This window comes from Symphodus melops, assembly GCF_947650265.1.
Source record: "Symphodus melops genome assembly, chromosome: 7".
NCBI lineage: Eukaryota > Metazoa > Chordata > Actinopteri > Labriformes > Labridae > Symphodus > Symphodus melops.
Window position 1 is genome coordinate 16,930,511 of NC_136697.1, and position 21,602 is coordinate 16,952,112.

A 21,602-nucleotide genomic window follows, 5' to 3' on the forward strand; every position below is an offset into this window, starting at 1 on the left:
GAGTTAAGACTTCTGCCTGCTCCTCTTCAGGATAAAAACTTTGTACACTAGCTGGCGCACACTTTGTTTTTTTATTTTGTTTGGCACTTCTATTGATTTAATCAAAGTTTCACTTATCTGCCATTTTGTTTGGAGTATAAAGGTAACATGAACATGTCAGGGAGGAATGGTGGACGGTACCCAGTACCCTTAAAAATGTCAGTTGTTGTGCAGATGCTCAACAGTTTAAATAAAACCACGACGGCACGGGACAGATTTCAGACACTTCTCAAAACACTCTTCTCAGCAACTTAGTAAGTCCTTTATTTGCAATGCTGCGTTACCTCATCTTTCCAGTTTCCGATGCAAAAGAAGCGATAATTTCTTAAATAAAGAAAGCAAAAAATATTTACAAAATTCCAATACAACTAATAATAATCAATGGATTATCTAAAGCACCTCTCTGCATCTGGACAACTGCGGCTTCTGTTGGAAAAGGAAACTGCAATAACATCAGCAATTTATCATTTCTGAAAAATAAAACTGAAGAAAAAAGTTTGTGTTATTATTATTATATATTTACAGAACTCTCCTGAATGAAGTTTCCACTTACAGTAGAAAAGGCTTTCGGATCATTTCTGTGTTTTTTTTTTTTTTTTCTTCCTTTCTAAGTCTTTATATATTTCATCAAGTCAATTCTGTAGATTTCAAGTTTCAATGGTGATTGGGTCATTAAGTGTCCTCTACGACAGCTCAGGTTTAAGTATAGAAGAGGTAAGAAGATGAGTAAGTCAGTGTGGTTCACTACTAGGGATGGGAGAGGATGGCTTAAGAGGAAGCATTACGACCACCAACCAGTAGTCAAGCTCAAAGGTCCGCATCAGTCCTCCGTGTTTCTGCCTCTGAGTTCATGATAGGGAAACAGGAAGAGAAAATAGACCTACTATGCTTTAAAAAAATGTCATCCATCAAATTACTATTAGTTCAGGAACATTTGTCTATCAACGTTTTTGTCCACCGTTATCATGAATAGAAACACACTTCAGTCATGCTGCGCACTCCAGTAAGGGACAAAGACATAAGAGCTGAGTTTGGGTTGAACACACACAATGATCCCCACACGTATCAGGGAACCCATTACACCACACATCCTGCGGTCTGTTCTCAGGTAAGATGGTAGGCATTTTAACTATCTAGAACCATAAAAAAGCAGCCGGTTGGTTTTGTGTTATTGTGACCGAAAAAATAAAAAGTTTTTTTTTTTTTTTTTTGTAGTGAAGTGGTATATTTCACACCTCTTTAGCAAGCAATCCTGCTCAATCAGTTTTCAAGTTTATTTCATGAGGACACTTGCCAATGGAAGCAGGTGCAGAAATAATGAGGAAGCAAGAGAGGGAGAGTAGAGAGAAATGATTGTTTTCTGAGTCCATCCCTCTAAGAAAAGAAAACATAATAAAGATTTATCCTCATTGAGGATTGATTTGAGTCTGCCTCTGGCAATATAGTCCATGAACCTCCGCAGTCACCTGCAGTGCCCCCGCTTTGCCACAGGGGGGCCGCAGCTCTTAGTTCAGTCTCTCTTTTTTTATTCCTTGTCGGACTCCTCCTCGGCCTCGCGGAGCCAGGTGAAGAAGGCCGTGACTGATTTCAAGGCCACACCTTTGCCTGTCTGCTCAGCAGGGTCTTTGCTGGACTCCCATTTATAGAAGGCCTCCTCTTTAATGACGTCCTCGTCGTACAAGGCGTCAAAGAACATCCGCAGTAGGTCTGCAGGGAGAGAATAAAGAGAGATCATTATTGAACTGGTCCACCATTTGCTGCAGAAGGAGTTGACAGATGAGCCTTACAGTCCTGCAGCTGATAATGCAACCACATGCTGTTACTTTCAAGGAACGCACCACAACTATGCACATGTACAGGCACAAGGCATCATCAATGTAAACCTTTTTTTTTTTACTGTCTATTCGTACGTTGCACTCGCAATTAACAAGCAATTTATGACAAAACAAGGGTCAAACTGTTGAAGTAGCACCAAGTACTTTCAAGACCAGCTCTAAAAGAGCTACTCGACTTAAAGTTCGTCAGTGCTCCATTCGACCCTTTTTCAAACAATCTCTAAGTTAAATGTTAATTATTGTAAAAATGTGTATTCATCCCTTTATACTGTGTCTAACACCTACACTGTTCAGCTCTCTGATGAACTCAAGATGTTTGAAATGTGCTGTATAAATAATCTTTGACTTGAACTTTATCTCACGTGTAACGTTTCGTTCTTCTCTTTTGTGTTTTGAGTTCATCTGGTTTCTTTTGTAATGATTTATGGTTTTCTCTCTTTATTCTTTTAGCTCTGGTTGTCGTTCACTTCTCCAATGCTCGAAGCTTTTTAGCTGAGAGGGAAGAACAACGCAAACTTTTAGAACAACAAGTTTTTGTTTTCTCACGGGAGTTCATGAAAATTTGATCGAAAGGCTAACTATGAATTTCAAGACTGCGATAACCTCGATGCACGACCCTCAGTGGAGACAGGGATCCTGTGATCTACCTAGAGTAGATAGTAGGAAATGTTTAAAGATTACATGAATAAACTAATGTAAGAGTAAACACTAACAAAATAAATCGTGATTAAGCGCAGTATAGTCTTAGTAAAGATGAATATCAAAGAGTAAAAGCACTTATGAAAATGTTTTCTCCATGACCTTTATACTTGATTCTGGTAATAATAATAAAAAAAAGAAAAGAAAAAGACAATTATGAGCTGCTCCACTTTCCACATCTCTTACAGGGCATTGAAAGCATTTTGTTTTTAAAGACGCATAAAGCTCAGGACACTCACTCGCTGGCTGCTCCATGTGCACCATCAGAGCCTGGAGAGCATACAGGGCCTGCAGCTCTTTCTGCTCATCACACAGGTATCTCTGCAGCAGACTGGCCCTCAGGCCTATCTGCTTCGCATCCACCCTGTACGGGTTGTCACCTAAAAGGAGCGAGCGAGAAAACACGAGTCAGACAAAAACAAGTTTCACTGACGGCAACAAGTTCAATCACATTCATGTCAGCACATCCGTACGTGAGTAATCGTGACAACGTTCGTTAACGGAACATTTTGACCTCAATGACTAACGAAGACATCAGGTCATTAAAGCAGAGAGCCACACTTTCATCATGCTGAATAAGTCGCACTTACATATGATGGCAGACTGACACACTGATGTCATCAAGGCTCGTACAAACTGGTTGGAAGCACTCTGCTCTTCGTCCAAGTTAGCCTGAAAAAAATAAATCAAAGAAAAATGTTTACTAATGTGATTGTCACATGGCCATAAGCAAAACAAGAGTATGCTGACATTTGAAAAGACATCTAGCTGAGCTGTAACTCACCTCCACCCAGTCTCTGATGCGCTGGTTGTTGGCCTTGTCCTGCAGGAGTCTGTCCAGCTGTTGGCTGAGCTCCTCTCCACTGAGGACCTTCTTCTTATCTTCTTCCTTTGGGTCCACCGCTTCTCCTGTAGTGAACTCTACTTGCTAAATTAGGAAACCACACAAAAAGATTAGCAACGATTCTCTTGTACCCTTGATCAATTTGTTCATTTCTTGATTCTAATTCTTTTTTTTCCCCTTGAAGATAGAAAAAATTACTTTCGAGTTTTGAAGCACAAAAAGTCAAGCTGCTTAAAAAGCCTCGTGTATGTTGAAATCGTCTCTGACACAAATCAAAACATAAAATGCTGTGTCAAAAAAAACAACTAAGAGAAACATAATCTCTGATCTGGAGCTGATTGTTGAGAGTCAGTCCAATGTTTTGATTTGGACCAAATGAAATGACCGGATGGCTCAAATCTCCGTCTCCACTCGACCTCTGCAGCCATTCTTTTACAAGCTAGTCACCAAAAACTATCTGTAATGACATCAATGTCTTGTGTTTTTTGGAGTACTGCCATTTTTGCTGTTCAATACTTCTAAAAAAGACCTTCCTTCATTATAACAATATTTGACCAAGCTGTGTGATTGAATCTTTTTTTTTGATTCAGTAACAATAAGATATATTTAATTCTTCACAGAAAGACTTCAGACCTCTGAAATTAATTTTAGTTGTAGAGGAAGTTTTATTTTCTCCCAAAATCGAGCACGCCTTTACTTTTACTTTTTGTCTTGTCCCCTCTCCCTCCACTTCACTAAATTAGGAATTGTACTTTTTTTAAAGCGCTATCCCGATCATGAGTGTTACTACAGCCATCTCCTACAGACCTGTTCAGTGATAAACTTGTTGACGTCCTGATCCTCAGGCAAGAATTCACTCCAACTCAAGCCACTGTCTGTCCACATGGCCCCGACCTTCTTAGGGGTCTGATAGAAAAACAAAAAGGCATTCAAATAAGCCTCAAACATCAAAAGGCAAAAAAAAAAAAAAAAGCATTACAATGAAATTTTTGACAGTAATGACAGAGTGACATTAAGGACGTACCATTCCTTTGCACAGCAACTTGAGGATCTGTACCAGCAGCACGCCAGCTATCCCCAGAGGTATGAGAGGCTTGGAGATCTCCCTGCATACACAATCATCAGTTTTGAGCCTTTTTAATTTCCCTTTTGACCAAGTCATTGGACAAGCTTTCATGAATTACCACTGTTAGCAGCAGCAGTGAGGATTTTTGTTTTCAGACTTAGCAGATGAGGTGTAGGAAACAAGAAGTATAACTGCATGCTAGTGTTTTCAGATGTGCACTATTCACTTTATCATCCTTAAGCTTTGAATCCCATGTTTGAAATAATGATATTTAAATTCTGACTGAAGGAAAAAGACATGTTACAATTCTTCAGTGTATAACGTACAGACTGTAGACCCCAAACAAGAAAAGATTAAAGGAGAATAATGCAAACACGATCAACAACAACATGTATGAGAAGTTCACAGCGGTCTACTTCAAAGTGTGATGTTGCCGATTTTCTTTCTCAAAGCGTGCAACGTGATGACCAAACGCTCGTGTGGATTTCTTCATTTACAGGATGAAATGATTGACGATGATTCACCAGCGCTGTAAGCTCACCTGAAGAGCTTTCCCATAGGGATGCCTCCCTCGTGGAGCATGGGGGTGATGAGTTCAGCCAGGTAGAGCCAGATGTGAGGTATATCTATGGCCATGTCTTCTGCTGCCTCCAGGGTCTCTTCAAGCCTACGGTCCAAAACAAACAGCACACTTTAATCTCTCTTTTTCGCCACCCACCCTGGTCAGCTCATTCTAATCTAAGTTCAATTGAACAGATGGTTGAAGAAGTCAAAAGATGTGAAGGAGTGCTGCCAAACTAAAAAAATTAAAAAAAGGTTGTTGGCTTTTTTTGATGTATGTCCTGTTGCTGATGCCATGCCTGAATTTCCCCACTGGGGATCAATAAAGTTATATCTTATCTTACCAACATGACCAGGCCTTGAAAGTAACTTTTAGGTATTTTGTTAGTTTGAAAGAGGGTGCCTTGGAGTTTGTTTTTCTCTGAAGACTTAGATATTTGTAACAAAGTGTGGTCAGGTTGTTCCGTTTTAAATGCTCACCCTTTGTAGTACTGCGATGCGGACAATGACCCTGCTTTAACAAGCTGGTGGAGCAGCAGGCCCACGTGCTCTCGAGCGATGGTGCTGCGCTCGAGCGTCGACTCCACGCTCATCCGCACAAACACAAAGAGCAGCGAGGCACTGTTGAGTTCTGCCACGCACTGCAACGCCTCCTACAGCACGAGAGAGAGAGAGAGAGAGGACACAAACCATCCATGTGGTCAGAGCAGTTTCACTTTTCAACCTGATAAAAATGTGCATTTAAATGCAAGTCACTTTGAAGCACGGCGGTGTGCAACTCTGTCAAGTTTCTCTTTTTTTTTTTTTTACCTTCAAGTCGTTGATGTGGATGTATTCTTCAATGATGGCTTTCGACTTCTTCTCCACCTCCTCCTCGGTCATGGAGGGTTTCTGAGTAGAAGGAGTAGGAGGAGGAGGAGTTGGGGCGCTCTCACGCTTAGCTGAAAAGGAGAGAGAAATGAGTCATCATTCTTCTGACCTGTTGCATGCTTACCCTCGTCTAACAACTCAAACAATCATCTTAACATTTTACATGTTCCTGTTTATGTCATTCATTTATTTTACCGGTGAGATCTTTAGGCTGACCCCTGTCCCGGCTTCCTCTGTCTTTGCTGCCCTTGTCTTTGCTTCCTCGGTCCCTGCTTCCTCGGTCCCTGCTTCCTCGGTCCCTATCGTCAGTCATGCTGGCGACGCGACGCACAGGCTCATTTGAGGCTCGGCTGTCTCCGCCCCTCCCGCTGCGGTCCTGAGATTCTCTGCTGAAGCTTCTCTTGCTGATTTGGTTCTGGCTGCTCCTATCATCACGACCTTCCCGTCCCTCAAAGCGGTCGTAACGGTCACGGTCGCGCTCACTCCGGTCTCTGTCGCCACCACGATCGCGACTGGAGCTCGACCTACGGGTTTAAAAAAAAAAAAAGAAAAAAAAAAAAAAAAGAAAAAACAGACAAATATGTAAGAAATAAGTCCTGAAAGTTAAAGTGAATCTCATCTGATCCCCTCAGTGAGTATGTTTACGCAGCCTCTCCCCGCTGTGACATACCTCTGAGGAACTCTGCGATCAGAGTCTGAGGAAGACAACAAAGAACCAGACTGTTGCAGCGCTGAGAAGCGGTTCAGGGTGCTTGTAGCTGGACGACCAGCATCTAAAATAGGAGAAGAGATTAACAATAACATGGAGAACAAACATCACTATACTGTATTTCAAAAAAATAAAAAAAATGTTTACCTTGCTCTCCACTGGCTGGTTTAGCTCCCGTTCCTCCACTGCTGCCTTTGCCCCAGCTGCCCCACATGCCTTTTCCCCCTGGGGCCAACAGCTGATTGTTGAAGTCCAGAGCACCAGGCTGAGGAAACAAAGATATATTCACATTTCTCAAAGAGTTAATTCCAATGAGTTACGTAAGGATTTCAAACATGTAAAATGAACAATACATTTGACTTGACTGAGGAGCCTCAAGAGAATATACAACTCTGGAATGTTACCTTGGTGATCTTGCTAAGGCGAGTTGTGTCAATGGGTCGGTTCTTGGAGATGGGCACTGTGTTCCATCCCTCATCTTGAGGCTGGCTGGTCCTGCCGCCCTGCGTGTGAGAGCCTCTGCCCCCCATGCCTCCTCCTCCCCCCATCCGTCCTCCACCTCCCCCTCCTCCGTCTTTCTTGGACATGAGCACCTGCTGGACTTTGATCTGCTCCCTGTGCTCCTCCAACTCAGCCTCCTTGTGAATCTGGTCAATCGTTTTGGGGCCTTGATCTCCTCTACGAGGGACCCAGGTATTCTGTGAACAGAGATGGGGGGGGGGTTCATTTAATATGAAGCTTTGAAAGTAATTCTTAATGCCACTGAATCATCTCAAAAACCACACGTTTGCTCATTCAGGATTTTCTTTTGACACAAGTTACGACAGTCAGGCTTTCCACAAACGTGGAGCTTCGAGCCAGAGGACATAAAGATTCAGCTCCTGAGGCAGAGTTTACATGACATTCCACTCAACATGACCCAAAATGTTATTGAGACATTTGATCATTATTCTGTCCTCTCGACCGAGTTTCTGAACAAGTCTAGACATATCGCAAACAAAAACTCCAATCAAACCGTTTTCTAGAACAAAGTGGCTTCACTGATGGTCGTTAAAGGCCGTAGTTCAAGGACTAGCCGGTTGTTTATCCAACATCTGGCACTTGTTAAAACCCCTGGATTGCGAAGGCATGAGGATAGATTGATATTCACCCTTCTGAGGTCGATGACATCTTGCAGCATGAAGCGGATTCTGGATGAGGTCTTCTTCTCTTTGATGATCTTGTCCATTTGGTTGAAGTACTGATCCATACGAGGCTGACAGGGACATAGAAGAGACACTTTTAGAAGTCATGGCGACAAAATGAAACGTGTAAATGATTTAAAGACCTTGAACCCCATCACTAATAGTCCGTTTACGTACAATCACTCATCACTACAGATTGTGCGCATATTAATAAGACATCCAATTTGATTGTGTTAATGCTTTCTTTACCTTTGCCTTCTCAAAGTCCAAGTCTTTTCCAATAGTGGAGAGCAGCCTGCAGAGACACTCCAGGGACTCTTCATCGTGATTCTTTAGTAGTTTGACCACACAATCGTGCATGATGGCCTCCGTCAGCATCTTGAGTTTGAAGAGCTCTCCAATGAACTTGATGTTACCCAGAGAGCGGCGGCGGGCCTGGTCTCGAGCATCCTGGAGCTCCACCCTCAAACGCTCCCGCTCCTCTCCCTGAGGACAGACACAGGCAGCGTTTGTGCTTAGAGGTGGGGTGCAATGATCCACTTTCTCTTAGTAAGTGACAGAGCGGCTGTTTTGTTTTCTGGTAAGTGGCAGTAATACATCAAAGGACATACCTCCTTGGCAGCCTCCATCTCTTTTTGCTTTTTCTCAAAGATTTCGTCATCATCCTGATCCTTCTCAAACTCTTTCTGGCAGCGGTTGAGCAGCAGTTTGCGGAAGTTCACAGTATGTCCAGGTTTGTCTGGTGCGGGGACTTTCAACTGAAGGAAAATTACAAAGAACAGTCTTTAGAGGTGTGGAGAAAAAAAGCTGTGCGAGTGTCTGACAAACGAACGTGCTGTCTGCGAAGCAGGAAGGCATTCAACCCCGTTTTCACAGGAGGGAAGTGTTCGAGTGCACTTTGGATTCTTTAATTCCCCGTGTTTGAGGAAGCCTAAGCCGACGTATTCAATACGCAAATGAAAGCACTTCGGGAGCGAGTCCAATGTCTGAGCATTAAGCTAAAATAAGTGGAACAGCTGCTGGCCCATGCACGCAGCATTACTTTACTGATCTGAAACCAATTCTGAAAGCGCAGTAAAAATAACAAGATCCAAATTGTCTCATTTAAAAGACCATTTATGATCGTTTACTTTTATGATCGTTTACATTTACGATCGCGTCATTTTTTTCATTGGCAGGTTTTGGACTTATTCTTAATTAGCTGCGTGAAGCCCAACCATTTGATTAATATAAAGAAGGAACTAACTGACACTATCAAATATTAAATTGCACAGCAAGCTTGAGTGGATCCTGACATAAGAACACTTCGTAGCAAATAGGGGATGTGTTGTTAAATCGGGAAATTGTTATTACTAATAAAAAAAGGATTATTGAATTGTGAGAGATACCGGTAGATGGATTCACATCTCTACATCTATACCCGTACATTTAAGTACAAGAACTCCTTTCATCACTTTCTTGGTTTGGTTCAACAGCATTTCTGACATTCAAGACACGTGGCTCTACACAGAGGTCATTAGTGGAGCAAATATTAATAGAACTAAATCCTGAGAGTATCATGTGACTTACCCCCAAAAGGCAGCGGCACATGTTGGCGTAAGCCACCGAGAAGTTGGGCTCTGAGATGGCCTTTTCAAAGATGAGGTCGATGGTTCCCTTCAGCCTCTCCTCTGTGTCTATTGTCAGATCTGTCACTTGCTTCATCAGGTCCTGAAACTTCTGAGGGGTCAGCTTGTTGAGGATGCTGCGCAGACGCTTGAACAGCTCCTGGGTCTTGGCCAGCTCGGCATCGTCTTCTGCTTCTGGTTCTTCTGCGCCTCGGCTGCGGGTGGACTTCTTCGCAGTGGGCTTCCAGGCCTTCTCGGCCTTGTTGAGCTGTATGTCTTCACCCAGAGACATGCTGCTGATGATCTTCCTCGGCTCTTTCCTCTGACCCTGCTGGGAACGACGTGGTCCAGGAGGCTGAAGAGAGAGCAAACGACAATTGATACATTATTCATTTTAATTATTTCGATCTCGATGATCAGGTATGTTGATAAAAGTAGGTATGTTGCTAGATTTGCATCTTGCATCTCTGGACATTCAAAATGAATGCATTGAACTGATAATGGATGCTACTTTAGAGCTTTACCCTAAACACAGCTTGCCAATGCATCCATTGTCTGAAAGTATTCCTTCAGACAAAAAAAATCTTGTCCAAAACTATTTCTACATTAGCTTAATCTATATCTGGCAAACTTAGACAGCTTATTGCAATAAATGTACTTTTAGGGGGAAAATAATCCATAAAGGGAAGAAACATTCACTCACTGGGCCTCGTGGTCCTCCCACTGATCTGCTCCCGAGGTTCCCCAAATATGAGGGAGTAAAATCAGGACCGACATTCATCAGCCGAGTCGGGTCGGCAGGCCGCAGTGGAGTCTTGTTTGCCTGAAATTAAGAGTAAGAAGCAAAATGACGATGGTGCGCGAGCAAAGACTCCGACAAGCCAAGGTCAGATTTCGTTATCTACTAATGCAGAAACAGCAAACACTGCACTTTCACTGAGTTTATCCATCATAACGTCAAACGCATACTCCTTATACACAGCTAAAACACACCTTGTCCAGGACCACATCACTGATGAGAGGAAGGCCTTCAGGTTTGTGCATACTGGCACCGATAAACTGGAAGCCCAGGAGAAACTCTCTGTCGTATCGCTTCTTCTCCTCTGGGTCGATGGGCTTCCATTGTTCTGAGAGAGGGACAAGTCACGTGTGAAACAGAAGATTCAATGTCATTTGGTTAACGGAGTTGGAAGCACACATCCTCTCTTCAGCAAAAAAAGAGCCCCTCATGGAAGAGTAAGATCTAAAAGGATGTACATTAATATGACCAAAAGTAACACTTAAATTTACCGTTTCATTTTATTCTCAGGATACACGCGAGCCTAAACAAACGACCGCTCAGTAAACTTTTACCTTTTCTTAAAAGCTCTTTTTCACAGCTTACCTTCTTTGTACTGATATTTCTGCCCACTTTGCTCGGGGTCGGCCATCGGCTTTTCAGGATCTGCATTCTGCTTGTCCTCTTTCTCCTCCCAGGTCTCATCTACAACCTCAGCGGGGGGAGGTTCAGCTGGAGCGACAGGCGGAGGTTCGGGCTGTGTCGACAAGGGTTCAGAAGCAAGTTTGGCACCCTGCTCCTGCAGCGAGCACGACACAAAGAGATGACGGAGGACTTTTAGAAAACAGATTCCCGAGAGAACGACATATTCTCCAAATATCTTTAACACAGCCCAAAATAGTGCAGCAACCAGGTTTCATATGCACACACCTCTGTGAAGGCATCCAGGAGGTCTCCAATGGCCTCCTTCTTGTTTAACTCCTTCATGTTCTTCCTCTTCTTTGGCACAGACGTAGCAGCTTTAAGAAGAGAACACAACGCTGACATCAAATCACATACAATACATAAACATGTAGAGGTTAATAACAAGTGATGGTTATCATCCTTACCTTGCATAGTAGTAGATTCCTCTGTAGGCGCCGATGAAGGCAGGGCATCTTCACTTTTGTCCTTGCCCCCTTCCTCTTTCTCCTCCACGACCTCCTGGGCCACAGTTGCCGTTTTAGCCACAGGTGTGGGTTCCTGAGATTGAGAAGCGTCAGGCTTGTCGAGGGCTTTAGTGTCTGGAAATGTCATATCCTCCGCCGGTTCTTCAGTGTCCTGAGGAAGGCCATTGGAGAGAAGAGGCTCTGCCTGCTCAGCTGGTGTGGGTTCAACTATAGGCTCAGGGGCAGGAGGAAGTTGGGGAGCGGGGGCGGCGCTTGGTGCCACGCTCTGGGTGGGTGGAGCGGCAGGTTCCTGCGCAGAGGGTGCAGGCTGGGAAACTTTAGCTGCTGCCTTTGTTTCCGTCTCTTCTTTTGCCTCGGTAACAGGGGCAGCTGTTGCAACAGCCTCGGCTGCAGTATCAACTTTGAGACTGACGTCCTGCTCTTCTTTTTCCAATAATTTGACCGCCTCGATTTCTTTTTCTTCCGTTTCTGAAGCCTTATCAGCAGGGGACGAGGCAACCTGTGGTTCCTCCATTGTGGCAGGGGCCTCTTGTGCTGCTAATGGTGCCGACGGGACGACAGGAGCGTCTACTGTGTCACCAACTTTAGTATCGATTTCGCATACCGCCTCAGCAGGAGCTGTAGTAGAGGCTGCTGCTGCAGGAGGGAGGGAAGAGGAAGACTGCTGTTCTGTTATCAACGGGGATGGCACGTCAGCAGCAGCTGCAGGAGCTACAGTTTGGGAAGAGATCTCAGGTGCAGGGGAAATCTGGTTGTCCGTTTCCTCTATCGCCTTCACCGCCGGCTCTGTATTTTCTGTTGCAAGAGGCGGAGGGCTGTCAGCACTAACAGGAGGCTCCGTGCTTTCATCTGTGCAGAGAAACAATAAGAAACATGTGCAATGCAGACATGTTGTATGTTTCTTATTTAAACTTGAAGTGATAGAAAACACGTACCTCTACAAGCAGGTGTAGGAGCAGGCTGACTCGTTTCACCGTTGGTCTGTGCAGGACTTTCATCTGCTGAAGAGGCCTGCAGACACAAAACAGAATTTAGTTCAAGTTTCAGGTATTTTTGGGGGGGGGACATGCTGATGCTGAACATGATGCTTTATTAAACAGATGACAGACTCGAGAACTCTTTTGTCCCCCTGGCCATAAGACTGTACAACACTTCACTGTCACGGCAGGGAAGAAGCACACGGTGAACCCTGGACTCATTTTTCACTTTATTCTCACTCCTCATCTGCACTGCTGACCTCAGAGTCAGCCTCCAGTTGGATATTGATAGTCACCTTACTGAGCACTGGTCACTTTAATGATAATCACCCTAATCATGTCTGGTTTCATCCTACTGTTGTGTTATACTACATCTACAAGGGTTGACATGATCACCCTAACTAGGTCAAGTTTCACTCTATTGTCTTTGACACTTAATGCTAATCACTGCTCCTTTATGTTGCTGAGCACTTTCATGGCCCAGTCTGCATCCCTAACTGTCTGCATTGACTGTTTAATGACTGTACTCAGACCTCTGACACTACCTCAAATAACACTAGTTTCTAGAAGGTCAGCAGTTTGTTTATACGGTTCTTTGACTGTTTACAGGTCTCTTTTAATCAGCACATGTTTTTCTATCCTTCACAGGTTATGTACATTATGCTATATAAGTTTTAAGTCTAATGCTAATGCTAACTGCACAGGTTTAACCTGTAATTATGTTTACTCTTAGTCACATAGGGGCTGCTAAATCTTGTTTGGGGATTATTGTATACAGAGGGGAGGGGGGACAGCGGGTGTGTCTTGTAACTAATGTCTTGTGTCCTGCCTGTCTGTATAATGCTACTGGATGCCTTGAATTTCCCTCGGGATCAATAAAGTATCCATCTATCTATCTATCTATCTATCTGAATGAAATTAAAAATAATAAACAGTCATGCATTAATCCCTCCGAGATGCTTTAATAAAACAAGGATATTTGGGCCTTTTTTTTTTTTTTTTTAACTTGTTCAGTCTGTGATTTACATTTTAAATGGTCTTCCCAAACAAACTCAGAAAACTAATCATTCTAGCAAGTTTTGGCAAACCAGACAAAACTAAAATAACCCCAGCTCAAAAGAATTAGTGCATATTTGTGTGCATTTACTTTGGCTTTAGATGGTTTGCTGTGTTCATAATAAGGTGTTAACATTCAAACCCCTCGATGACAAATAAAGACGTTTGGAGCTTGTGTGAAAGTACTCCTGAGCTGTGCATTGTTTTCTCCGACAATGTTCTCATTGTTCAAATGAACCAACAAAATGTCATTGTTATTTTTGTTGTAAAGATTTTTTGAAAACGTTGCCTTTATTGACTGGTTTTTCATGTAGAGAGGAAAAATGCAGATGTTAAAAGAGATTGTCGTTTGTCTGGGTTGAGTAAGGTCGAGGGCTGAGTGCCTTTTTTTTTGTTTTTTAATTTGTAAAAACAAAAATTGGTTCCATTCACTTTATATTTGAGGCTTCACCTGAAGTTAGTAGAAATGAACATTTCTAAAATAATATAAAACTATGCATCCCATCTCAGAGTTAAAAAGTCAGTAAATGGACTTTGAGCTCGTGCAGCGCTTATCTGGTCTTCTGACTACTCAAAGCGCAGATCGCTAATTCACACACTGATGGCAGAGGCTGCTATGTAGTGAGGCCATCAGAAGTAACTAATCCCATTCAGACACCACTGACGAAGCAGCTGCTTCAGAGCAGAGTTTAAAGCAGCCAATAAAAACCTGTCTTCCTGACACCGTCCTCACCTGTGGGGGAGTCGGTGTGGTGGTGGACCTTCCACCTGACATGATCTCCTCTGTGATATCGCGCCCACCCTGGTTAGGGTCTCGTATTGTTATCTATCAAGAAAATATGAAAAAACAAACAGCATTTAATACAAACAGCATGTCACCGGCCTGTCAGTGTTGATCGATTGCCGTCTCTAGTTATAGAAACACATCTATTGTTATATTCAGGTGAAAGGGAATGTTCCACATTGAACTGACAAAACACTTCAGGCCATTCATGTTTTGGACCCCAGAAAAGAGGTGCACTGCTCTTTTGTTGTAACACACTACCGGTTTGCGTTCCCTCTTTGGTGGGCCTTGTGGCTGTGCTGGCGGTTGTTGGGGAGGCGGGGCTTGTTGCTGCTGTTGTGCGGGGTTGATCATAACCGGTGCAGGCTGGACAGATGGCGAGTACTGCGGCTGAGCTGGATAGTATGCCCCTGCTGTAAGGTTACAAAGGAATAAAACAGCATGAATGCAGATGGAACAATAAAAGCTGAAAAACCAGATCTCATTTAAGTAAAACTAGTATTACAGGATTCACAACTTTTTTTTCTTCTAATTATGAACCAAAAGTCTTCGTTTTCAGTGCAGAGGCTTCAATCTTGAGCCTGTATTAGCGGTTTAATAGTTGTCACCAGCAGGCGACAGGGTCAGGATCCCTTTTTTTGGGGGTTTATTTATTGAAGAGGGGTCGAGAAAATTTTTAATGACAGACACTCGCACCCCTGCCTGCACGCGCACTAATACAGTACGCTGCGCACGGAAATAACTGCCAACGTCCAGACTCCACTGAACGCAAGAGTGTCTTTGCTGGCTCCGCTGCAAAGCCACAAAAACAGTTCCCATCCCGTTATCACAACGGGTGAACGGCGTACGGCGAGATTTGTTATCAAGACACAACAAGACCGAGAGAGAGCCGTATAGAGTCCTGAAACAATACATGGGCGGTACAGAGTGAGGGAGGAGCAACCTCTAGTTAAATGGTCTTAAATGCCGATCGTATGGGCGGAAAATATGCCCAGACCTCGTTGCCGGAGTACTTTAAGCCTTAGGGTGCATCTGTGAAATCCCTGAATTATTACCTGGATAATCCTATTGCCAAATCTGAACTTGTAGAAATTGTATCAACATGGAGTAGACTAGTGTCTGATATAATGATCAGCTTGTTTTATTTAGTGCTGAGAACTGAACCCAGCCAGTTTCATTCAATGCCAAGGAAAGACAAAGAAAGGCTGTGAGAATTTCAGTTTTTCAACAGGGGTATGAAATTAATGAATCAATGAAGGAAATCAGAAGTCTTGAGAAGCACACAGACATGAGCCCAACTTTGTTTTTTTTCTTCTTTTTTTCCAAGAAATTGTTAAAGGACATTGTACGGTCACAGATAACAGCAGACGTGATATTCTGTATACATTTGTCACTGCTGCCTACAACCACAATGATCCTCGATGCACAGACACCGTGTGCGAGCTGAAAGATACGCAGAAAGAAAACCCAGTATTCTTTTTTTGGTGTATACCTTTGCCTCACTATTACGTTAAACTGATTTAGAATGGAGTCAGTTTTATATTAGTTGGATTTGTACTTCACCTACGAGTATACATGGGTGTTAAAAAGAGAGAGAGAGAGAAAAAAAAAAGGACACATTGAACACTATCAGAGACAGGAAGTGCCACAGAGAGTTTGCAAATAAAGCCTGCTGGCCGACACACAAGCACACACACACTACTCACCGGGGTAGCGCTGGGAGGTGAGAGGAGCACCGTGGAGAGAGAGACGGCCATTCTCTCGGCCGCCCCCTCTCCCCCCACCACCCCGCCTCTCCCTCGCAGCGAGAGAGGGCTCTGAACCAACGCAGCAAACGAGAGGAAGGGAGTGAGGGACGGGAGAGGGAGGAAAGAAAGAGAGAGGGCAGGAAGAGACAGATGCAGAATGAGTTAATGAGAGGATCCAGAGGTAGCAGGGTGTTAAAGAGGTCCCATGAAATGACTGACTTCTCTACCCTCTCTTATGTGTTCCCGGCTCGATCTTTACTTTTTGTTGCATTTCCATAGATAATGATCATTCTTAAAGGTGAGTATCATGTTCACTGAACCTTGGACTGTGGATGTGTAACAGATCAAACTGGGATTTGTCAAGCATTGTTCTGCTAGCTGATGAGCGTGTGCTCAGGTACGAATAGTATGTGGGGTGACAGATTTAAAAATACTTCTTTAGGGGAATGGATTGCTGCCATTTTAAAGTATCACTTCTAATTTTGTCCTAAATTCTTCTCGACTTGCATTTATGGTCAAATCAGATTTCTCCATGGATCCAACAGAGCGAGGGACATTTTTGTCCTAAAGCCATTTCATGGAACCTGTAAGGCAGCGTCAGGTGAGACTGCAGATAGAAAGATCACAGGCCAAAGCAGAGTCAAGCCAGACCACATGCAACTGGCAGTTCACCACATACAGAGGACATAAAACGCACCAAACAGCCAAGCAAAACCACAACACACCTACCGAACCCTTACTGTGTGAGAGTGACTGGGATTTAAACCAGGTGCTTTCGATTATTATTATATCTGTAAAATCTTGGTGTCCGGTATCTGAAACGTCGCAGCCCCCCCTTTTTTATGGGTAGTTCTCATCATCTCATGGTTGTGCTTGGTTGCCGTTCGTTGTAGGCTAAACCTCTTACCATAAGCTGGGTATTCAGCAGGGCTAGTTCCAGGATAGAAGCCCGCTGTACCGCTTGTCACAGGATACTGCTGAGTAGGAGGCATATATGGGGCCCGGTACTGCAGAAACAAAGTAAAGAGTGAAAAACAATAACAGTGGATGGAGCAATCAGGTTGTGTGAGCTTCAGGTTGATCTCGACGACCTCCGCTGCACTGTACCAGATGGTCCCAAACAACATGACTCCCTTATTGTGTTTCCAACAGCAATTGTTTGTCTATTCTTTTCCAACTAGTTAGACTTTATTTCTCTGGCTTACATAAATTATCATCCTTTTTTTGCCTCCTCCTTTGTTGTTGGATGATTTGGTCACCATTACAGTTTGTTGAGATGCTGTCAAATCATTTTGTAACTCTGAGGCATCGATATGAGCTTCACTAGCTGTCAGAAAAACTGTTAAATGTGCATCGCAAAAACTTCATAAAGCATCATAAAGTCAAAACCTATACTGCAACTCGAGCTATCCCAAAAAGTATTGTTGCGTACTCAGTTCATGATTAACACAGTAATAGATGGACAGGCTTTTGGGTAGAAAGCCAGATGTGTAAAATTATAACACACTCATGGTAACTAATTTGGACCAACCTGTCCAGGGGGGATGAAGTAGCCCTGAGGAGAGCCAGCAAAAGACAGCTGCTGCTGGGAAATCATCATCATCTGGGAGCTTGGTGGGTAGACGTGAGTGGTTCCGACAGGTCGTGGGCCACTACTCGTCTGTACCCTTGGAGCACTGGCGGCCATTGCTGGTCGGTTTTGATAGTAACTCTAGAGAACATAGGAGGGAGAGGGAAAGCAGAACGATGGAAACCAAACCTCTGAACACTGAACTGTTTTTACAACGTGTATATTTTGTGTTTTGATTCAAAAAGTCCTGTCATATATGTCAATATGTTTTATTGGGTGTCCAGAACACATGCTACCTTAACCACAGCTGGTAGCAATGCACTCACAGCAAGCTGCCAATGGGTACAGCAAGTTCACTTCTTAGGTTACAAAGTCTTAATCATACTGAATGTCTCCCTGCTATACTGAGGCTAGCCAGAGTTAAAAAGAGGGGGGGGGGGGGGACTAAGAGAAAAGCGGTTACCTGTAATGCTCTGTATCCACCCTTCAGCCGCACAACACGAGCAGAAAGCGAGAGAGGGAGTGAGATTAAGGTGAAAATGAGTGCATGAGTACAATGTGGAAGGTTGAGATTACAAAAGGTGTGAGAAGGAGGCGTACAAGAAGCAGGAGCAAAAATGGCTCTCCATCAACAGGAGGTTCAGACAACCACAACTACACATGTCACTTTGTACAGGGCTCCACTGCAGCCATCCAGGTCTCAGTAATGAATGGCAAGAGAATTCTTTTACAGGCTTCAGGGGCCATGTGAGCCCCGAAAAAAAACTGGGCTGAAAGATTGGAAAAATTGGCTCACTTAAAAATGTAACGTTTGAGCTGACCCAGAGACGGGCGTCATCAGTGTTCATGTATGTAAGGATTATCTAGAGCTGCTTATTGAGCATAATGTACCTTTTTTTTTTTTTTTTTTTTTTTTTTTTTAACGGAAGCTGACATCAAATTAAAGTTGATTAAAAAAAAAAGGTCAGGACTCCATCTTGCAGGACAATGTGAAATTGTGCAGGAGCGGGGCGACTACAAATTAAATAAGGTTACCTTTTAATCAATATCACCCGGCAGATCACACTATCAAGAAATATGCATTTTCAGAATAAGATGGAGAACTCAACTCAAGCTTCAATAACTACAACTACAGCGTTCTCATTGAACGCCCCAATATTTGGAACTGAAAGCATGCATCACACTAAGGAGACGGAGGGGATGTAAGGAAAAGTGAGGGGTGTTAGTACCTGTTGGTGTAAATTACGGGGGCCTGCAGCAAACTGGGAAAGGCAGCAGAGAGAGGGGAAAGAAATCAAGAGTGACGTTTTTTTGAGAGATATTGCATATTGGCTACAACACTCACACACGTACAGTACACAGAGCTAAAGCCAAAGCCTTAGAACAGAGGAAGCCATGTCAGAAATCCTTTTGTAGGAGCAGGAAAGGAAGTGATTCTTCAGAAGGCAACAATATTACGACACTTTGACGTTGAATGCTTTAAAAAACAAACAAAAAAAACAAGCAAGCTCACAACAATACCTGTCTTGGCTGTGGTGCAGAGTTCATTTGTGGAGGAGGGGTGGCAAAAACAAGAGAAGGGGGCTGTCCCGGGCCGTAGGCAGCCTAAGGTTAGAAAATAAATATCAGTTATCTCTAATCAAACATAAAAGCTTATATTATACAAGGTCAGTTGCGCTCACCTGTGTCAATCCAGGGGATGGGGCGGGGTTTGGGACTGAGGTGGGTCCCGTTATAGGCTGTGGTGGTTTGTTCATTTCACGTTCTTTTGTGGTTCGGCATTAGGGTGGCGATGTGTTGCCAACCTTCTCCTAAAGACGACAGAGAGGAGGAAGAAATAAAGGAGAAACACTTAGTCCAGTATTATTCACGATAATAATTTTTTATGTTTAATCACTTTCCTTCAGTTTAAATATAATCTCTAATAAACAATGTATTTGCAGCCGAAGCTGTTCACATTTAGGAAATAATGTAGGAAGAAGAAGGGAGCCTTTGGCGTGGTAACTTCTAGTCAAGCATGGAGGGTGTGGCCTGGGGTTTCGCCTATGATAACATCACTAGCTTCCTCAATGAAGTCTGTTCATATATTGAGCAGTAAATACATAGTCTGCTTAATATAATGTGTGGGGGGGAAAAAAAAAGGTTTCTTGAGATGTAAAAAAATATGTATAGCAATAATCACAACTGTCAAACAGCATTAAAGCACATGGGGGGAAATAAAGAATAGTCATTAAAATAAAGGTTTTAGGATTTACTTAAATATCACTTGGATTGGTCTAGATTTGAGTGAATTGCAGAAAATGGATACCTCAGGTCAAAGTTCATTTACTGCGTTAACAGGCTGAGCTCGCTACATGTGCAAGATAATCCATTCAAATGACGTTCAATCGATATCCATGACCCTAAAACATAGGCTTTCATCGAGATAAATCACTGTTATGTAAATGCTGGAAAAGCTAGAACATGCTGAAATGCATTTTTTTTTCTCCCTTTAAGACGACAAGCAGACGTGTCACACATCATCCACCTGCTGACACGGGAGATACGGTTAGCTGTTAGCTCGTGCCACGCTTCTTTCAGATCGAGACGTCCATGTAACTAAAAATCTCTCATGTGGCTTTGACAACAGAGATAACAAATAGCCCCAGAAATCCTCAATAAATATGACAGATAGAGGCATTTCTTTTTCCAATCAGGCTTCTTTTTCCTTACAGGACGAAAGGCAGGTTTAATGGCCTGCTAGTCAGGCCGGTGTTCCCGACTGAAGCGGGTTACGTCGTTAGCCCAGTCCAGGCTAACACTACGTGTCCTAGTCCACTTTAACCTTTAACACACACACAGGACGAAGATTCAACATCTGTTTACTTATCTAAAGCATACCCAAGTCTACGAGCTGGTACTTGTAATACTTGATGCTTCTGGTTTGGATCCAGGTTTTTGTAGGTTAATTTTAGTCCAGCCCTGTCCTACTACATGTAGCGGCCCAGAGAGACCCGGGACCACATAAAAACCAATACCCTGATACTTTATTAGCACCAGCTGTATACAAACACAGGGCATAATGTAAGGTTTCAAAGTCATTTTGATTACTTAGAGACAGTCGAATTAACCTGTAACCCATATCATTTAAAGCTTTAGGTCTAGCTGGTCCACGGTGATACCGGGGGTGGGGGGGGATGAAGATTAGCCACGAACTGTCATCCAGCTACCGTGAGGTTACCTGAAACTTAAAACCTCTAAATGTTGGGTTTGTTTAATATTAATGCAGCACTTTTAAAAGAAGTTAAGACATCCAAACGATTTGTTTTTCATGCGTTATTATCACACACCGACTAGCTAAGGTTAGCTCTCTTGATGTGGACTGACAGCCGATGGGGCCTGTTACTCCGGCTAACATTAGCCAGCTAGCTAACTAGCCTGTGTGTCTTTGACAAATGAAGTCCAACTATTCACTTTAATCTTACCGGGAATCAATAATTAATATGTTGCAAGAGGATGTCTTGGGGACTCGGCTTCTCGTCAGTCTTCTGTCAAAGAAAATAGTGTTGTTGTATTTTCCTTGTCCTTTACTCAAAAAAAAAAAGAAAAAGTGATGCCCTTCTTGGCTGTTGACTTAGTGAGCTAGCTTGTTAGCTGACCGGCTCCTGCTGTCACTCCAGTTTAAATCCCCGGGCGTGCAAAAGTGACAGTGCTCAAAAAACTAATAATATAGTACTTAGAGAGTACTATTGACAACTCCGATGGCCCCGAAAAAAGCCTCTGGACCGGAGGTCCATGATGAAGGCGTCGATGGTGACGGATTGCCGGTAAGGTCTGTACAACAGTCTCATCAGGAGGCTCAGCGCGAGGCCATACTGCGCTGCTACGGAGCCGGTACGCCTTCGAGTCGCATGGGTGACTTCCGGGGAAAATCAAATGTGATGCTGTTTCCCTGATCACGTGATACAGGAGGGTTTGTAACGTCAGACATTTGAGTCTGTTATGTTTTTGCATTTGTATTTTCAGATATGTGTCCGTGTTGTGTGGGTTCGTCTGTGTGATGTGGTTTGGCATGCTGTGAGGTGAACTTAGTTTTTTTTTTTTTTTTTTAAGTAGTCACTATCTAC

The 21,602-nt window shown here is 43.3% G+C and overlaps 1 protein-coding gene across 6 annotated transcripts; it reads right to left on the minus strand.

Annotated features, from left to right (window-relative positions):
• Window positions 1-279: 279 nt before the first annotated feature.
• eif4g1a (eukaryotic translation initiation factor 4 gamma, 1a) lies at window positions 280-21,426 on the minus strand. 6 transcript variants are annotated; one of them, XM_079348777.1, is made up of 33 exons: window positions 20,961-21,426; window positions 19,179-19,307; window positions 19,018-19,101; window positions 18,726-18,758; window positions 17,960-17,980; window positions 17,458-17,637; window positions 16,834-16,933; window positions 15,885-15,995; window positions 14,440-14,591; window positions 14,128-14,220; window positions 12,297-12,372; window positions 11,302-12,210; window positions 11,123-11,211; window positions 10,799-10,991; window positions 10,408-10,541; window positions 10,118-10,237; window positions 9,377-9,769; window positions 8,419-8,565; window positions 8,057-8,293; window positions 7,774-7,878; window positions 7,028-7,321; window positions 6,771-6,888; window positions 6,585-6,687; window positions 6,110-6,438; window positions 5,855-5,985; window positions 5,525-5,697; window positions 5,025-5,150; window positions 4,442-4,523; window positions 4,225-4,323; window positions 3,358-3,501; window positions 3,164-3,245; window positions 2,813-2,953; window positions 280-1,746 (listed from the first exon to the last, which is right to left on the minus strand). In XM_079348777.1, the coding sequence occupies exons 2-33, from the start codon at window positions 19,251-19,253 to the stop codon at window positions 1,565-1,567; spliced, it is 5,256 nt and encodes a 1,751-aa protein (XP_079204903.1). In that variant the 5' UTR covers window positions 19,254-19,307; window positions 20,961-21,426; the 3' UTR covers window positions 280-1,564. The 6 variants fall into 6 exon arrangements, with proteins under 6 accessions (XP_079204903.1, XP_079204904.1, XP_079204906.1 ...); XM_079348778.1 differs by lacking the exon at window positions 17,960-17,980; XM_079348780.1 differs by lacking the exon at window positions 15,885-15,995 and having other exon boundaries at window positions 20,961-21,425.
• Window positions 21,427-21,602: the final 176 nt, after the last annotated feature.